The sequence below is a fragment of the Dromiciops gliroides genome, chromosome 3 (assembly GCF_019393635.1).
Source record: "Dromiciops gliroides isolate mDroGli1 chromosome 3, mDroGli1.pri, whole genome shotgun sequence".
NCBI classification, from domain to species: Eukaryota; Metazoa; Chordata; class Mammalia; order Microbiotheria; family Microbiotheriidae; genus Dromiciops; species Dromiciops gliroides.
This window is the reverse complement of record NC_057863.1, coordinates 266,881,218-266,900,074: the sequence shown is the minus strand read 5'-3', so window position 1 is coordinate 266,900,074 and position 18,857 is coordinate 266,881,218. Positions and strand designations below refer to the sequence as shown.

The 18,857-nt window shown below is 39.9% G+C and overlaps 2 protein-coding genes across 3 annotated transcripts in view; one reads left to right on the top strand and one right to left on the bottom strand.

Moving 5' to 3' along the window:
* Window positions 1-9,910, bottom strand: part of SETD4 (SET domain containing 4) — a 51,926-nt gene extending 42,016 nt beyond the window's left edge. Inside the window, exons 1-2 of the mRNA XM_043996322.1 lie at window positions 9,800-9,910; window positions 5,768-5,876 (exon numbers count right to left, since the gene is read on the bottom strand). Of these exons, the coding sequence (XP_043852257.1) occupies window positions 5,768-5,876; window positions 9,800-9,862 (172 nt within the window). The 5' untranslated portion in view covers window positions 9,863-9,910. The remainder of the gene's footprint in view (window positions 1-5,767; window positions 5,877-9,799) is intronic.
* Window positions 9,911-10,007: 97 nt separating this feature from the next.
* On the top strand, window positions 10,008-17,148 carry LOC122745653 (carbonyl reductase [NADPH] 1-like). 2 transcript variants are annotated; one of them, XM_043991055.1, is made up of 4 exons: window positions 10,008-10,043; window positions 11,639-11,916; window positions 12,759-12,866; window positions 16,482-17,148. In XM_043991055.1, exons 1-4 carry the CDS (start codon window positions 10,030-10,032, stop codon window positions 16,916-16,918), a joined length of 837 nt encoding a protein of 278 aa, XP_043846990.1. In that variant the 5' UTR covers window positions 10,008-10,029; the 3' UTR covers window positions 16,919-17,148. The 2 variants fall into 2 exon arrangements, with proteins under 2 accessions (XP_043846990.1, XP_043846991.1); XM_043991056.1 differs by lacking the exon at window positions 10,008-10,043 and having other exon boundaries at window positions 11,459-11,916; window positions 16,482-17,147.
* The last annotated feature ends 1,709 nt before the right edge of the window (window positions 17,149-18,857 follow it).

Sequence of the window (18,857 nt, the reverse complement as noted above, 5' to 3'; positions counted from 1 at the left end):
TGTATATTGAGCAGCAATGGGGGAACACTGTGAAGAGAAGGGGAGCAGTAGTGTAGGGACTTCTAGAAACAAGTTTGCCAAATAACCAGCATCACAAACCTTTTGTTCTTGCCACGCTTCTTACATTTAAATATTCAATTTAACCAAGCGGAGCAATCCCACTAAGAGACTTTTATCCTTGATTGGCTGGGGCCTAGCACCTGTTATTTTGAGCCTTGATTACAGGGATACTTGCCAATAAAACCAACTTGTCATAAAACCAACAGTAGAAAATGGCATGTGCTGTAGTCTGGGAACTGCTAAAGGTGGATGTCTGCACCTGGGAAAAGTTTTGGGGAAAACTTTGGCCTGGCCCAAAGTAGGATCTTCATGACTCTATTTCCCCATTTTGCTATTTCCTTTCTGAAAAGGAAAATTCCCACATGGTTAATCCTGAGCCTTGCTTTTAACACTCTGTGACTACACAATTGGCTGTCAGATATGACTCATACCTGGAACCAAACAGATTTGATTCTAGCTAAGGAAGTTTTTCCTTTGTTAAGATATATGACATTTGTATAACTATGTCCTTCTTTTTCCTTTTATAGCAAATTTTATCATCAAGAAGTTTTGTAAATACTAAATCTTTTAAATAATAGATTGAAACTGAAACATCTCTGAGTGACTACTATAAGATGCAAGTATGAACATTTTACAATTTTAATCTGTATTTGTGGTCAAATTATAATATAAGGATGATATCCTCCTAAGGAAAAAATTATTAGACAAAGATGCAAAGATGATAGATTTGAGTCAGATTAAACTCTGAGGATGGGGTCTGGAAGATACCTAGCCCCCCCCCCCATAGTTAGTTTCTCTGTCTTTGCCTAAGTTTTATTGCTTGTCAGTTCTTACTGTCTCTGTTTAAGTTTTATTACCAATTAGCACCATTAGCCCAACACAGAAGTGCTCCAATGCGCGCAATTTCTGAGCATCTACACGCTACTGAAACAAAGATGGCTGCGCTGGCTCAGTCATGTGCACTGCATGCAAGATGGGCGTGTTCCTAAAGACCTACTCTATGTTGAGTTAGCCTCAGGCCAAAGACCTGCTGGATGCCCCCAGCTTCACCTTAGAGATGTATGCATGCGAGACTTGAGGGCTCTGGGAATAGACACCAGCAGCTGGGAGGAGATGGCCAAGGACCATTGGAGTTCAGTACTCAGGAGCAGCTTGCGTGCAGCTGAGATGGGCCTTCAAGCTCAGGAGGAAGAAAAACAAATGAGACGCAGGAACCAAAGGGCAACAGAGAGCGCAGTTTTCCAATGTCCCTGCTGCAGCAGGCTGCACAGCCACACTGTGGCCTGTGGCTCTTCAAGGCGCTGATCCATGGTCATCCGCAACTGGTGGAAGCCTACTAGCACCATTAGCCCCTGCTCGCTTGTCAGCTATGTCTTAGTTTTACTGCCTGTAACGTGTCTCTTCGGCTGGCCTGGTACTCATCTTCCCTCCTCTCACATTTCAGACCCCCAGTCCCTATCATGGATTAATTGTGACATTCCTCAACCCCTGGTACTCGTTACACCGCCCCCCTTCCCTCTTCCCTCAGTTTGACCTTGTTCCCCCTCCCTTTTCCCCCCTTGTTCCTGGAACATGTATACATGTCTCTATACATTGATCATGAGCTAAGCACACACCCTGGGTGAGACAGGATTGGATGTTATATTGTGAGCTCACCCAGTGTACATGAGGACTTTCCCTCCCCCCGCCAAAATTCCTATAAAAATCCAAAGCATGAGCCTCTTATTGCAACTCAGTCTCAGTCATTGAGTTTTCTCGTTCTCATGAGAATACAATAAACCTGTCTCTGCTTGACTTGGTGGTCTCCTCAAGTTATTTGGGCAAACTGAGGCAGTTTGTCCCAAACAGTTCTCAAAACTGGATTAAGGATTTATTAAAGATTAATTGGACTTTACACATAAATTGTATTGATAATGGTAAAGAAAGAAAAATTATTTTCCCATTTTTAAAGTATCTGTCTGATAATATTAAAAGGCAAGAAAGTTCATTTTACAGTTGGACCCTCATAAATTTTTTTCTTTTTTTTCTTTTTTTTTTGGCAGAGCAATGAAGTTTAAGTGACTTGCCCAGGTTCACACAGCTAGTAAATGTCAAGTGTCTGAGGCCGGATTTGACCTCAGGTCCTCCTGAATCCAGGCCTGGTGCTTTATCCAATGTGCCATCTAGCTGCCCCTCCCCCCTCATAAATTTTTAAAAGATTTTCATATCAGGTACAGAATTTAGGTAAGGATAGAAATAGCAAATGGAATTTATAAACTGAAATTCTCTGAAGTTTCAAAATTGGAGAAGCAAATTTAAGTGATTATATCAAATTGTATTAAGTCTTATTACTAGCAAAATTATCTAGGAACCTCTAGGTTTGGAACCAGAGAAGCAGAGCCCCCTTCAAAGATATCCTGAGAATAAAGACTATTGTCCAAGAAAAGATATCTAGGGACCAGATAACTACGTGACACATTTGGGACTTAAAATATGATTATTAGATGGATATTGAGATATAAGGAAATTTGATGTCAATTAATATTAGTGATAACTATTGTATTGCTTTGGTTTTTTGTTTCAAGATATTTATGTTTGTTTTCTTGGTTAACATGTAAATCTCTTTTCTCAAAACTAGTCATCGTGAGCCCTCTAACGAGTTTGATTTGAAATCTGAAAATTAATGTAACTATGATTATGAAATTATGAAAAACCTTACTGCATTGTTTGTACCTAGCCTTATGTGGCTAGGAAACTAGACCATCTCTCTATGTGCAATTAATCATTGGTTCTAAAGGCTTGTAACGATTGGAATGACGCCACCTGCTGGAGACTTACTGTAGAAAAACTCCGCCATGAGGAGAAGGTCTCCGCTAGCAATGATACCCCAGGGTCACACTTCTCCAATAGGTCCCCTCAAGGAACTGACCCCCTGGACAACATCTTGTGCTGGTCCAAATGGGCTCTTGCAGCATCTTGGTTTATACCTGCCTCTCCTTTATTGGCCAAAAGGGTAGGGGGTCTTTCCAACCCCCTCCCTTTGGTCAAAAGGGGGAAATGACAAAATATTAGGAGACTCCCTGTTTTCCAGAGCTGAGGCCCTGCCAAGCTGTGCCCTGGGCTTGGCAAAACAACAATTCTTTGCACCTACCCTCTGAATAATCTCACCCTCTGGCAAAATAAAATTCACCAGGTATTCTCTGAGCTGGACAAGCACTGCACAAACTCAGAAAGCCCTTCAGTGAATCAAACTCAGCACATTCTTGCTATCTAGCCTCATTGTCAGGGTTACAGCTCACTGGGCAGCCACTAGTGTAAGTACTGAGATCTCTCCACATTAAGGGCAAGGCCCCCACACATGTCCTCCCTTGCAAGCCATTTTCCTTACTCTGAAAATTAAACTGCTCTTTGATTCTTGACTCTCCTAGCTCTAGCTGGTTCTGGCCAGTTGACGTTCTGAGTCACAATGACAAAGCAAAATTCCAAATGATTCATGACGAAAGACATGCAATATACTGACCTCCACATGGAGTGCTGGTGCATTCAGAAGACAAATATAAGCTTTTTTTTTTCTTTTTCAGACATGGCTAATGAACCCACATTTCATTTTATATGTGTGTACATGCTTGGAAAAATGACACCAAATAATGTAGTTCATTTTCTCATTCATATTAACCAGTTGGAGTTGATTGCCACTGTGTGATACCCATTATTCCAAGGGTATATACACATTGATTGGGTTCCATCAGGAGACTCTGGCATTCAAGAGCATCACTGAGCCTTTTACTAATAAAATGCTAATATCGTTAATTACCCAGAAACTCTCTCTCCCCAAATTTTTTTTCCTGACCCCATTTGGGATTTTCTTGACCAACTAGATATTGCCATGACCTTGAAAATTATAAAAACTTAAATCCATTATGACCCAGTAAAGCCATGGGATCACATCAATCCATAGTTGAACGCACCTCCAAAGATCTTGACACTAAGAGGTAAGATGTTGTTGGAACAAATTCTATCCCTTAAAGGATAGGCTTAGTTGATTGTTGTCCTTCATTCTCAAAGAGGACCAAAATAACATCTCTATGTTGGGGTAAAAAGGGTTAAAAGGTAATGAATGGGGCAGCTAGGTGGCACAGTGGATAAAGAGCTGGTCCTGGATTCAGGAGGACCTGAGTTCAAATCCAGCCTCAGATACTTGACACTTACAAGCTGTGTGACCCTGGGCAAGTCACTTAACCCTCACTACCCCACAAAAAAAATTTAAAAAGTTAATAAATGAAACTATAGTCAAGGTTTAATTGATCACAGGGAATATTTGGTGTAGTTTTCCTGAGCAAAAACTTTGTTGGGAGGTTTCACGACTGACATATTTCTGAACATCTCACCACTATACCATGTACACAGAAGGGAAGCTGTATCTCATTAAATCAATACAGCATCCTTGCTAATATCCTCTCCATGTTGCTGTCAAATAAACCTTTTATCAGTTGCTTGATGGTCTACAAGTGTCTTATTTCCTTAAAATACTAAGCCTAAACAACCAAACAAGCTCTAAATCGGGCTTGAACAGCATCTCACACTCACCATTTCCAAGAAAGAACTCATTTATCTTTTACCCTACAAAGCACCAGGTGGCTTCCTACTGTCTACAGAATAAAAAACAAACTACTTAAAGCCTTTTGCTCCAGACCTTTCATATTACTCCCCCTCACACACTCAATACTGTAGCCAGACTGCCCTTTTTGCTGTCCCCAGAACATGGCTTTCTCTCTTGCCCCTGTGGGCCTTTGCACAAGTCTTCTCCCATGTCTGCTACTTTCTTCCACCTATAATCTACCTCTTAGAATTCCTAACTCACCTCAAAGCTGTGGTAAAAAGTTTCCTATCAGTCAGTTAGTGAATACGGAAAACCGCCAGTTTTTAAAGGACCACCCTTTCGGGGAGGAGACCAACGGCCAAGCATGGGCTACGCACGCCAGCCCAGCTGCTAAGCACTCCACTTCTGGGGTGCGACCTTAAAAGGCAAGGAGAGAAAGGAAGTGGGATCTCTTTTCGGCTCTCCTGGTCCGAGGACTGGCACGACACACAGACAGACACTGACTGGAGTGGACGCGGCCCGGCTCACCGTTAGCAGCACGTGCCTGACTCGGCTCTCCTCCCCAAAGGTAGCCTTGGGCTTTTGGTGAGTTTTATACGGCATATAGACTAAGCTTAGACTTAAGACTATTTGTTTTGTATTTCTACTTTCCTATCCCTCTAATCAACATCACCTGGTAACTACCACACAATAAAAGCTCTAACTAGAAACCAGAAGCTTCTTCCATTTACTAGTCTGGGAGATAAATTAAGGGAAAGGTTATAGAGGGGAAATTAATGCTCTAGTATCCAATTTTAAATCTCACAAAGCTCAGTAGAGATGCCCCATTCTACATTAATCCTTCTTGCTATCCCCAGTTGTTAGTGCTCCCCCACTCCCCAAACTAAATTACTTTATTACACTTATCAGTGTAGATGTATCCTTCAACAGAATATGAACTCTGGGCAAGGACATATCAGTATTCCCAGTCTTCCAAAGAACATAAAAGCTATCAGGAAAAAAAAAAAAAGGATTCTTTCAAGATACTTGAATCATTTTCCATAAATAGCTTTTGTACCACACTGAGTCTGTTTTATCACAGACTTTAGTCAAACACTTCATTTATATCAGTGAGAATAAAAATTGTACCTTTACTCAATTCTGAGGTTCTAAATGATTTTCTTCTTCTCTGTCTGCTTGTCCTTCCTCTTCCTTTCTTCTTCATGATGTGGATATAATTTCCATGTAGCTCCTTCATCTAGGAAAAGAAGTGTTTATTCTCCCATCATATGGAGTAAAATACCTTTGTACTTAAATCTATTTGATAAAACTTTTAGGTTTCACCTAATTAAATCAATGCTGCATCTTTGTTAATATCCTCTCTGTGCTACTTGTCAAGTAAACCTTCTCTTGTTAACTACTGGATGGTCTATAAGTGCCTGATTTCGTTCCAGTACCACGACTAAAACACCAAATAGGCCTAAGTGAGACTTTGTCTAGAATAGCACCTCAAATTCAATGTGTCTTCTGGAGAACTTATTCTCTTCTACCCTAAATCTGACTCTCTCCTCCTAACTTACCCTCTCCGATCCATCCTCCACATGGCAAGAGCAATGGTAGCTCCCTCCTGACTCCAGAATAGAAAACTCCATAATTTGGCATTTTAAAGGAACTTTATGTAAAAGACTGGGCTTTACTATGAGTCAAAATCATAATAACAGCTAACATTTAAATATCACCTACTATGTGCCAAGCACTCTGCTAAGTGATTTAATATTATTATTTCACTTGATCTTCACAACCACCCTAGGAGATAAGGGCTATTATTATCCTCATCTTCCAGATAAGGAAATTGACCAGAATGTGAGGCCAAATATGAATTCAGATCTTTCTGACTATAGGTCCAGTTGTAATTGTTGTTTGTTCTTCATTTTAGAAAAGGACCAATGATATCACTGGTGTGCGTGTGTGTGTGTTTGTGCATGTATGTGCATGAACTGGATTTAAGTGAGGCAAAGTCGAACAAAGTCATCAGACTCTCTCTCTCTTCTATAGTCATTGAAGTCCAGTGGCAAGACAAGGGTCTTGCAGATGCAAGAAAACATCTTAGATGCAGAAAACATCTAAGAAGCTTGGCAGTTTGGCATCTTGGATGTCTGACCAAACTCTAAGCACTCCACAGTGCCTGTTTCATGGCTTTTGGAACAAATTGCCTTCATCTGTCCATTACTCTGGCAGAAGGCTTCACATGCTCAGGGTAGACATCCCCCAAACTCACTTAGTGTTTGAGGCCCATGGGTTACCCTCAACCTGTTTTAGCCCATCTGCTGAGATGATTTACTGGCTACAGTGAATACTACAGCTTCTTAGAACCACAGGTGATAATTCAAGACAAGTTCAGTACTATCCACGGCAAAACCTAGCTGGCCAAGTGATGTAAACAGCAACAGGTTTTACATGATATTATCAAATAACTATAACATTCCATTAGGTCTATATCCTGAAAGAGATCAAAGAAAGAGAAAAGGGAACTCTGCATACAAAAGTATTTATAGCAGTTCGTTTGGTGGTGGCATAGAACTGGAAACTAAGGAGGTTTGGGAGTGGCTAAATAAGTTATGGTATATGTATGTTATGAAATACTATTGTGCTGTAAAAAAAAAGATGAAGGGGATGATTTCATGAGACCCTGGGAAGATTTATATGAACTGGTGAAAATTGAAATGATAAAGAACCAGGAAAATGACTAATAATACCATAAAGATTATCGATTATGAAAGACTTAGGAACTCTGATAATCACTATGACAAAGCAAAATTCCAAAGGCCTCATAATGAGGCATATAATACATCCACTTCCACATAGAGAGCTGGTGGACTCAGATAACAGATTTAAGCATTTTTTTTTTCTTTTTTGGACATAGCTAATGCAGGAATTTGTTTTGCTTGATTTTGTAATGGTTAGTTTTTCTTGCCTTCTAAATAGAAGGGCTGGGGGAAGAGGGAGAATTGAAAATAAAACTGAATTTTTAAAAACTACAAATAAATTTTAAAAATAAAAAAAGCTATGTCACACTGGTGAGGTTTACTAACCATGAAACACTGTAATGTCTTTTTTTTTCTTTTTTTCTTTTTGCGGGGCAATGAGGGTTAAGTAACTTGCCCAGGGTCACACAGCTAATGTCAAGTGTCTGAGGCCAGATTTGAACTCAGGTCCTCCTGAATCCAGGGCCTGCATTTTATCTACTGCACCACCTAGCTGCCCCATAATGTCTTTTTTTAACTCATGCATGGATGTCTTATATTTCATCTTTACTAAAAATTAAACATTCTATCAGAGAAAAAGAATTCCACTTTCAAGAGAAAATTATTTTTTCAGTTATAATCTTCTCTATTCAAAGCCCTTTTTAAAGGGGAGTTTTATTATCTGCATATCTATATTTATAGTTAAATTCATAATTAGTTCTTTTTCTTTCAATATTATTTTGTAGTAGAGAGTAGTAGCAGTAGCAGCAGCAGCAAGCATTTGTATAGTACCTGCTATGTGCCAAGCACATTATCTCCTTTTATCCTCACAGTAAGCCTAGGAGATAGGTGGTGATATTATTATTATTGCCATTTTACAGTTAAGGAAAGGGAGACAAACAGAGGCTAAGTGACATGCCCAAGGTCATACTGCTAGTGTCTGAGGCTGAATTGGAATTCAGATCTTTCCACTGGGCCTAGATGCCTCTCTACAAGAACGTTAAGTGGTATTTTCTGAGATCCTAAAACCTCACAGTGTTACAATAGCCTCTGCAAAAGGGTAAGGAGGGTAGAAAAGCTAAAACGTATGTCAGATTAAAAAAAAACAAACAAAACAAACGTATACTGTGGTCTCTGCAGTGCTTTGCAGGGTTGACTGTTTTTACACATTGCTACTCAAAGTATGAAGAAACAAACATAGCAGAAAGGAGCTTCCTGAAGAGCTAACATAGAGATTCTGAGTATGGAAGTGGGTTAAGTGACTTTCCCAAAATTTCATCATTAGTTACTGGTAAAGATGGGATTTAAACTTCCAGTCTACTAGGGAATCACCTCAATAAATATTTGTGGAATGAATAAATAGTGGTGCGATTGTGGCTCAATGGACAAAGCTGGGTCTGGAGTCAGAAAGCCTAATATTCGTGAGTTCAAATGTGACCTCAGACACTAGGTGTGTGACTATTAGGGGGGGAAGTCACTTGACCCTGGTTTGCCTGCTTTTCTGTTTGTAAAATGAGCTGGAGAACTAAACGTCAAACCATTCCAGTTTCTTTACCAAGAAACCCCCAAATGGGGGTCACTGCTGGAGTTGGATACTACTGGAAATGACTCAACAACGCCAGGCAGGGTGTTCGTTTCTTTTACACAGGCTAATTTTTTTTTTAATCCAACCTGAAAAACTGCTCAGTGAAAAGAAATGTCTATTGAGCGCTAATAATTACCTTAATTTAAATATTTGCTAAGAACTTTGCATAGATTGCTTTAACTCCAAAGTCCGGGAAGGGTCCTGGACAAGTCCTTTGTACTTACCAAAACATTGCAAACACGTGGAAATTTTCAACACTCACTGAAAATGATCCCCAAAAAGAAGCGACGCCAGAGTCAAAAGAACCCATTTTTTTCTCTCCCAACCCTGGCGCCTGAAGCCTAATCCTTAAACCCCAAAGAGTCCTCCTCCCTCCCCCCAATCCCGTCGCCAAAGCACAAACTTCCGAATCCACTCCTCCAGGAGCAGCACCAGGGATACACATGGGCCCTCTCCCCGGGGTTCCTCCCACGGGCTTCCTCATCCCACGTGTGCGGAGGGAGAACCAGGAAGGACGCTATGAGAGGAGAGGGAGAGGGAGAAAAAGAGGGGTGAGGAGAAGAGAGAGGAGAGGGAAAGGGGAAGAAGGGATTGCTATCTGGGATGGAGAGGAAGAAGGAAGACGTCTGCAGCAATCCTTAGGGGGAGGACGCAGCCAAAGGAAGGCCTGCTAGCAGGCCAAGCAGAAAGAGGAGGAAGGAAGGAAGGAGGTGGAGAGCCTGCAAGCTCAGCCCCTCCGGCCTCGGCGAACTAGAAAATCATCTGGAACCGTTGCCTTGGGATTCCGCCGGGGCCTAATAATGTAATTAGTAATTATTAAAAGGCTGCATAATGAAATCTGAGAAAGCTTGCCTTGGCCCTAAACCACCGAAGCCCCCGGCCACTGGATGCCCTCGGAATTCCGGGGTTTCCCATTTCTACTGTAGGAATCAATCTCCTACCTTTCTCCCCAACCAAACGTCCCTGTCCAACCCACCCACTTCCAAAGTGTAGTTTCCGCTTTGCAGATGGGCGTGGTCGATGCATGAGTAAATCCGGACTGCTTCCGTCTGGAGGAGAGCTCGGCTTTGGTTTCCTCTGCTATGAAATGGGAACGGTAATAATTGCAGCCCACAGAGTTGTTCTAAAGATCAAATGAGAGAATCTTTTTTCAAGTGCTTAGCACAGTCCATAGCACCTAGTAAGTACTATGCCTTTCCCTTCCTTCTTACGCAAAGTCTCTAAATTCTAAAGAATTCCCTCGCTTTACATATCTTTTGTTAAACCAAAATGTGAATGAGCTCACTCTCCGGTTGATGAGCTATCTAATCCTCCATAAAACATTATGGTAGTTGTATGGAGGACCTCCTCCTGCCAGCCACTTAGACCTCTCAATGACACCAGATCTCTGAAGTCCAAGATGATGCTCAATCACCTGTGCTCAGGGGAAGAAACATGGAATAGAAAAGGCAATCCCAGAACTGGAAACCAGGTCTGGGCTTGTCTAGATGATCACGTGATCTCTTTGCCTTTGGTACAGAATAGGAACACCTACACCCACCCCACCGCACCCCACCTCACCCTAAGCCCCCTAGAAGCCACGCGTTCGGAAGAGAATAAAAAGGGAGGATACTTCCTCCCAATATCACTAGGGTAAAAGGAAAACACTGTCTCCCTGTCAGTGCTCGACCTCGCCCTTGTAACAGCCCATTTCCTCTTCGTATTACAATTCCTTGATGTACCTTTGCTCTCTGGAGATTAAATGACAACTATAATGTTTTTTAATGTGTTGCAACCTCTTTATATTCTCTACATGCCTCTTTATTTAGCACCATGTGTTATTTTTTTTTTACCTCAAAAAAAAAAACCCACAAAAGTGACATTTTTCTTAATTCTTCAGAGGCAGTGGAGTTCTATCATATAGCAACACTGGTAATAAGTTCATTTCTAAAAGACAGGTTTTCGATTTAGAGGAACTTAGAAAACTGAGCAAAGAGATTCGTCATTTCCCCAAATCGAACTTGTCATGCACCACCTCCTTTCCAGCTCCCCAGTCCATCTGTACTTCCTGCACCAGATATAACTACTGCTAGAGAAAGTCTAGAGAATGTATGGGGTGTTGGGGTGGCGGGCTGTCTATCCTAAACATGTGAAGAATTTCCGAGGAGGAATGGGGCTTGAGAGCAAGTTGTTATAACAGTCCGGAAGGTGGCTGAAATAGGTGCTGTGGAGTTTGGTGAGACATCTAAGATGCCCAAGGTCATCCACTGCATCCCAACCATCCACAGTAGTCCTGACTTTTGTCTTGCCAGCGTACTTCTATGACTCTGGAAGAGAGAGTGAAACTGACAATTTGTGCAACTCTGCCTCATTTAAATCCAATTCACATCCACAAGTTAAGATATCACCCTGTTATGTCACTGGTCCTCTTCCAAAAACAAGGACAGAGAGAGACAGATATGTATGGGACAGGGGAAGACAGAACCAGGGAAGTTATGTAATCACCCTTCTCCAGTAGTACCTGGGAAGGAGGGAGGAGCTGCACCTGCAGGTGGCCTTTAAAACCAGTGCCAACTCCAACCTATAGCTCAGACATCCCTGCACGCTCTTCCACACAGCCCAGCCGCCTTCACTGACTTGCATCCCCAGACAGTCCCCTGGTCAGCGTCTTGGAGTTCTTGCTCTCTACCGCAGCTGAATCATGTCTTCCAGCCGCAGAGTGGCCGTGGTGACCGGGAGTAACAAGGGGATCGGCTTTGCCATAGTGCGCGATCTCTGCAAGAAATTCTCCGGGGATGTGATTCTCACCTCCAGGGATCTTACACGGGGCCAGGAGGCTGTGAAGAAGCTGAAGGAGGAGGGACTGAACGCCCTTTTCCACCAGCTGGACATTGATGACCTGCAGAGCATTCGGACCCTGAGAGATTTTCTCAAGGAGCGGTACGGGGGTGTGGATGTGCTGGTCAACAATGCTGGAATGGCCTTCAAAGGTATGAGACATGTGTAAATGAAAGTCACTAAAATTGATTGTGCTGACTGTAAAACACAATTCCTCTCTACAGGAAAAAAGGTCTTTGAGTTTGTAAATCTCCTATTGACTTACTGGTGTAGGTGTTGTAGGCTTCTGGTAAAGTGCTGGACTCTTGAGAGCAGGGGCAGTTTCTTTTGTGTGTGCTGCATCCCCAGTGGTGTTTTTCTTTAGCCATCCATAGTTTATTCAGTGAATGCTTGTTGAATTGAACTTGTTGAATATTTGTGCTTCACAAAGCATCTTGTTATGACTCTAAGGTTTCTGAATTTCACCAGGTGTCAAATTCCCTGTATCACTATAATTATGTCTCCTGCTTATGTAATCACAAATTGCATTTATAAATGCTTTCTCTCAGAAGTTTAAGCCTCTAACAACACTTTAAAACTTGGTCATATAATGTACCAACTAGTCTGGGTATTAGGATGAATTTTTCATTTTTACTTCAACTTTAAGTGTCCCAGTGGATAGAGCACAGAGCCTGGACTCTGCAAAAACCCTAGTTCAACTCTAACTTCAGACAATTACTACCTGTGTGACCTTTGGCAAATCACTTAACTTCTGTTTGCTTACTTTTAATATGGGGATAACAAAAGCACCCTCCTAGAAGGGTTGTTGTCAGAATCAAATGAGATATTTGTAAATTGTCTGTCAACATAGTCAGCTATAGAAATACTTATGACCTCCTTCTTTTAAAATTATGTGAATTTTTTTGCTTCAGAAATAGAAATGTTCAGTTTAATTACTGTTGAACTTACTCTTCATTTTCTTCCCTTTCTTCCCCTCCCCTCATTTTTTTTTCAGAAGCTGATACTACACCTTTTCACATTCAAGCTGAGGTGACAATGAAAACCAACTTTTTTAGCACCAGAAATGTGTCTACAGAATTACTGCCTCTGATGAAACCCCAAGGTAAATTCAGTATTTGGAGCACAAAGTACTAATCTTGTTTATAGGAGAAGGAAAGATCTAGAATTACCAAACATTTAGTAGTAAAAAGATCTGAGTTCTGGCTCCAATTCTAACAATGTTGCCTTGTCTGATTATCCCAGTTTGTTGGGACCTGCATTATAAAGTTTGTTGAAAAGAAGAAATTAACTTTCATAATCCCTAATGCCATACCTAACTCTGTTTCTAGGATACACAGGTACCTCCCTTTTAATTCAGGGAGACTGGGAAATGTTTGAATACACTAGTTACATAAAGCATGACTCAGCAAATGACTTAACAAAGAAATAACAGTGGTCATAAGCAAAAAGCTTTCTTTTTTTCTGTTGGAGGAAAGAAGCTAGACATGTGTGCCAGGGCCCCCTCTAGTAGAAAACCTGCTTTAGTGTGGGCAAATCTCAGCCCATATACTAGTGGCTATGCAGTGAGCTATACCCCTGACAATAAGGGGTACAGCAACAATGAGACTTTGATTTATGGCAGGACTTGATGACCAGAACACAGGTACTACAGTACTTGTCCAAGCTCAGGGACCACCTGGTGCTACTGCGAAACAATTCTGCAATATTGCTGTGGTTGAGATCATCCAGAGGCTGAGCCTCAAAGCATTGTTGTTATGCCAAGCTTAGGACACAGCTTGCTTGCTGGGCCTTAGCTCTGGAAAACAGGTTGTCTCCATCCAGGCAAAGGTCCTGTCCCTTATTTGATCCTCCTTTTTCTTACAGTTGAGCTGGGAAAATACAGTTTTCATTCTTAGCTTCTCTCACCCAGCTCTAGCTCCTTCTGAACTTTAGCATTGAAGACACTGGTTTTATAGGACTGTGCTACACTTTAATGCTTATCTTTTATATATTTCTTTTGAAAATCTAATTTGATAAGTTAGTTCCCTGCGCATCCACTTTGGTCTTTTAAGACAAATCTCATTTTTTTTTTTCTACTCAGAATTGTGTCCTTATTGTGTCTTCAGAATTTCTCTTGAGCTAACTTAGGCTAACTTTCCTTCAAGTACTTTTGTCCATGGAATCCTACCTTTCTATCCCCTGAACCCTTTGAAATATGCTTTTCCAAAAACTAAGTCAGACTATATTATCTTTTGGGACTTTTCTTTTCTTTTTTTTTTTTTTGGCGGGGCAATGAGGGTTAAGGGACTTACCCAGGGTCACACAGCTAGTGTCAAGTGTCTGAGGCCGAATTTGAACTCAGGACCTCCTGAATCCAGAGCCGGTGCTTTATCCACTGCACCACCTAGCTGCCCCCTATATTATCTTTTAAAAGGATGTATTAAAAAACCTTAAGAGTATATTATTTTTACAAAAATACCTTCGTATACTTAAATATTTATCTTAGTTTATCCCAGAGTATTGTCATCTGAGGATAATTGTAACAAAAATGAAATTTCTGGATAAAGAAAACTAACTCTTTCTTAAAAACCACAAAGTAAAAAAAGATTAAAAGTATTGGCAGAGAGATCATGGACTATGGGTAGAGAATGAGACATTTGTCTCAGATACAACCCAATACAACATCAATTGGTTTTGCTTGACTATATTTATTTGTGTAAAGGGTAGGCTTTTATTTGGGATGGGGAGTATTGTGGAAATATAGGGATAATGATATAAAAAAAAGAAAAAGAAGAAAGCAAAAAGCACAAATGGAAAAAAATTAATTTACAACAAGCCAGAAGCAAGCAAAAGAAACTTAAGAAGTGGCCAAAGAAAAGAAAGTTACTTTTGGTACTATCACATTCGATATATCCTTTATGAAAAAACAAGTTCTACATAGTAGATTTATGGATACATAGGCAACCCTCGTTTTATGCCCTTTGTATATGGAAATGGCCATAATTAATGACTATAGATTTAACAGGAATATCTATATCTATATCTATTTTTAAAAATACAGTATTCATTAATTTTATATGGTGTCCTGTGATGCTTTATCATGCTGTGGAAGTAGCCCTGGGTTCTTCAGATTATACCAGCAGAGTATAATAACAGGACCAACCTAGCTAAGTGCAGTTTTATTGATGTGTTCTAAGATACTCAGAAATGTTTTTAGGCAAGCAACGCAGTGTCATCCACAGAAATAGCTAGAGAATCTCTCAACAACTTGGAGTCTGTGTTTCTCTCCATCATCATGGGATACCTCTCCCTTTTTTTGCCTCACTTGACGTTTATGATCAGAAGGTCATTGAAAAGAATTCTATGATTTTTGCTGTGACATCCTCCAAAGAATCCAGTATTTGTCAATATGTATGCATATATATATGTATGTATGTGCATGTATATATACATATATATAGTCCACACATAATCTATATGCACTTGTATATATATATTTGGAAAAATTCAGATTTCCCCAAAATACTCTAGCCTGCTGCTCTTTTTCTCTGTTTAAATCATGTCATGACAGCACATCTAACTGTCTCAGGTATAAATATATAGAGATTTAGATAATCTCAGACCCTGAGTTTAACAGGAGGAAAAGAGGAAACTGGAAAGCCTTTGAGAAATTGCAAAACTCCTTTAATGACCACCAACTGCCCATGAAAGCAAAGGCCCATGTTTTAATACAACATTCTACAATTGGTGCTATATGGCAGTAAGTCATTAAATACAACTGTCTGAAGAATTAAAAACTTATTACTACAGGGAAGGCAGCAGAGAGGCTCCTGATGGATATTAATAGTAAACATAGGGGCAGCTAGGTGGCACAGTGGATAAAGCACTGACCCTGGATTCAGGAGGACCTGAGTTCAAATCCGGCCTCAGACACATGACACTTACTGCCTGTGTGACCCTGGGCAAGTCACTTAACCCTCATTGCCACACCAAAAATAAAAAAATTAAATTAAAAATATATATATATATATTTATTAAATGTAAAACCAAATGAGGAACTCCGGAGAACAATAAAAAGCACTTACATGAAAAGCTGAGAAGATGAGCTAGTCATGTGCTAATAGCAAGGGATGACAGGTAAACAGCCAGAGTGATGTCAAGAGAAAATGAAGAAGGTCTCTGGCATGATCTATACCCTTCCCCCAGTCCATTCCAAACATATGGGAGGATGTGAATAAGAGTAATAGGGGTGGAGGGGTGACTACAGTGTTTGTTGGAGCAAACTTCTGAAACAGTTGGATCATAGATGCAAAGATATCTGCATAGGGCTAAGGCCTTTGAGCTATTTGAATTGATTTTATAATCACTTTGACTAAAAATTTCCTCCACTGTGTTAGAAGAGTGTTTAATAAAACATTGATTAAATATTGATAGGCAGGTTCAATTCTGCCATACAACATTGCCAACTATGTTCATATACACATTTAGCACTGTGCCTGATGTATAGATTGTACTTTATATTTTTCATTCATTTCACTTATTATTTCTTTGCAAAATAACTTTTAGATGTGGGGGCAAATCATAGTTCCCCAAGATGCATCCTCAACTATTAAAAATGTACCTGCAATTCACAATGTCATGAAAATTAATGAAGAAATAATGATAAACTTTGAATTCTTTAAGATAATGGTTTGTAAGAACAATATGACAAAGAATGTGGCCATATGTTTTATTGCAGGTAGAGTGGTGAACGTCTCTAGTGTGATGAGTGTACGTTCTCTTCAAAAGTGCAGCCCAGAATTACAGCAGAAGTTTAGGAGTGACACAATCACAGAGGAAGAGTTGGTGGGGCTCATGGAAAAGTTTGTGGAAGATACAAAGAAGGGAGTGCATGAGAAGGAAGGTTGGCCCAACACTGCTTATGGAGTGTCCAAGATTGGAGTCACTGTCTTGTCTAGGATCCATGCCAGACAACTGAATGAGAAGAGGAAAGGTGATAATATTCTTCTGAATGCCTGCTGCCCAGGATGGGTGAGAACCGACATGGCAGGACCCAAGGCTACCAAAAGTCCAGAAGAAGGAGCTGAAACCCCAGTTTATTTGGCTCTTTTACCCCCAAATGTTACAGAACCTCATGGCCAGTTTGTATCAGAGAAAAAGGTTGAAAAATGGTAAACTTAATTTGTGAATCCATTCTAGTAATACCTGAGCATTACATATCTTAGATCTCATTTAAAAGTGCACTTTTAGAAAGAAATAAAAATAAAAGTACATTTTGTAACTTGAATCATTGTCATAGCTAATAAGGTGTTCTCTTTGAGTTGCCTAGTAATTATGTGAGAGATTTTGTAATGACTAAATATTTGTAATGTAGGAAAAACATGCAAAATTCATATCGTTTATATGGAATAAAAACTTTTCAAAAAATTACCAATGAATGATTTGCTTCAATTTACCCTCCCATAAAGTAGCTGTTAATACTTTGCAGTTCTGTTACTGCCACTCTGAAACATCATTTAATGTGGGGAAGAGCAGTTGACCATTGAATGCTCTGGAGAATGTTCATGAAAGCCAGGATCTACCATGAAATTGCAGGCCTCTCCATGACATGGCCTGAGACTTCCAAAAAGCAGAGAAAGTCTCCTGTTAAGACTATCCTTTCCTGGGGCAGCTAGGTGGCGCAGTGGATAGAGCACTGGCCCTGGATTCAGGAGGACCTGAGTTCAAATCCGGCCTCAGACACTTGACACTTAACTAGCTGTGTGACCCTGGGCAAGTCACTTAACCCCAATTGTCTCACCAAAAAGAATATCTTTTCCGAAAGAATTTAGGACCAAAGAAGATATAGACAGCATAAGTGAAACCATCTCACAAGAATCTATAAACAAAATATAAATAAATAAAATATAAATAAAAGTTTCCTATTAAAAAAAATGTCCCTTCTCAGGGAGAAGCAAGAAGCAGTAGCTGGATTCAGCAGAGTCAGAAGTGTTTCCCACCTAACTTATTCCCAGCAGCTATTCTCCCTTGACTCACTGAATTCTTCCTATTGTCTTCTGGGACTTTTTTTTTTGATTAACCACCCAACCTTGATAAATACTAGGACTAACACTGTAGCCCATGATTGACTACAGTGGGATTGATTTGTTTTTGTTTTTATTTTTGTTTTTGTTTTTACACAAGGCCTTCCTCTGATTTTGTATGTGAAATAGGTCTTTTGGGTTTTTTTGCTTAAGGGGACACATCAGAAGTTGGTATTTTTAAATTAACAACTATCGTTACCCTGAAATCTGTGTGAAATCCTGTGGTAAATGTCTCTAGGATGGTCCTAGAATGTTCCTAAAATCCAGATACATGGGCCATGGGCACCAAAGAAAGACACAGGTAATGATTTAAAATTTTTTAATATATATTTTTTTTAATTTTGAGTTCCAAATTCTCTCCTTCTCCTCTTGAGAAGGCAAGAAATTTGATATAAATTATACATGTACAGTCTTGCAAAACATTTCCAAATTAGCCATGTTGCAAAAGAAAATACAGACCAGAAAAAAGCCCCAAACCCCAAAGTACACAAAGTGATGCTTCAAGAATGGAGAGGGTTTGTGGAGTGAGAGAAAAAAGACTATTCAAATTATAAGTCCTCTAGTTAAAAAAAAAAAAAGGGAAAAGGAAAAAATTTAACTTAGTCCAAAGAAAGCTCAGTTTCTGACAATAATTTCTTTCTATCCTTATTGTTTAGGAGAATGATTCAAAACAGAAAGGACATTAATGCTAAGACTTATTGAAGAAGGAGATTTTATAACAGTAAAAAAAAATTTGATCAGACATCACATATACACACTTATTGATAGTATGTACTAATAAATTTATTATGTGTATATTACAAACCTTAAAAATTATAAATGTCAGAACATGAAATAAAATGGAAATAATATTTAATCCTAGAGTCAACAGAAAACTTCTGGAGTTTATTGAATACATGATCAAATCAATACTTTGAGAAAATCACTTTGACTCAGAGAAAATAATAGGTTTTTGGGAATGCCCAAAGGCCCCAGCTCAAGGGGATTGATTGGATTAAGATTGATTGGATTGGGGCAGCTAGGTGGCGCAG

Excerpts from the sequence above, each read along its gene's own strand:
- LOC122745653 (XM_043991055.1), top strand. Across the intron at positions 11,917-12,758 it reads TGCTGGAATGGCCTTCAAAG|AAGCTGATACTACACCTTTT; the intron begins GTATGAGACATG and ends TTTTTTTTTCAG. Across the intron at positions 12,867-16,481 it reads GCCTCTGATGAAACCCCAAG|GTAGAGTGGTGAACGTCTCT; the intron begins GTAAATTCAGTA and ends GTTTTATTGCAG.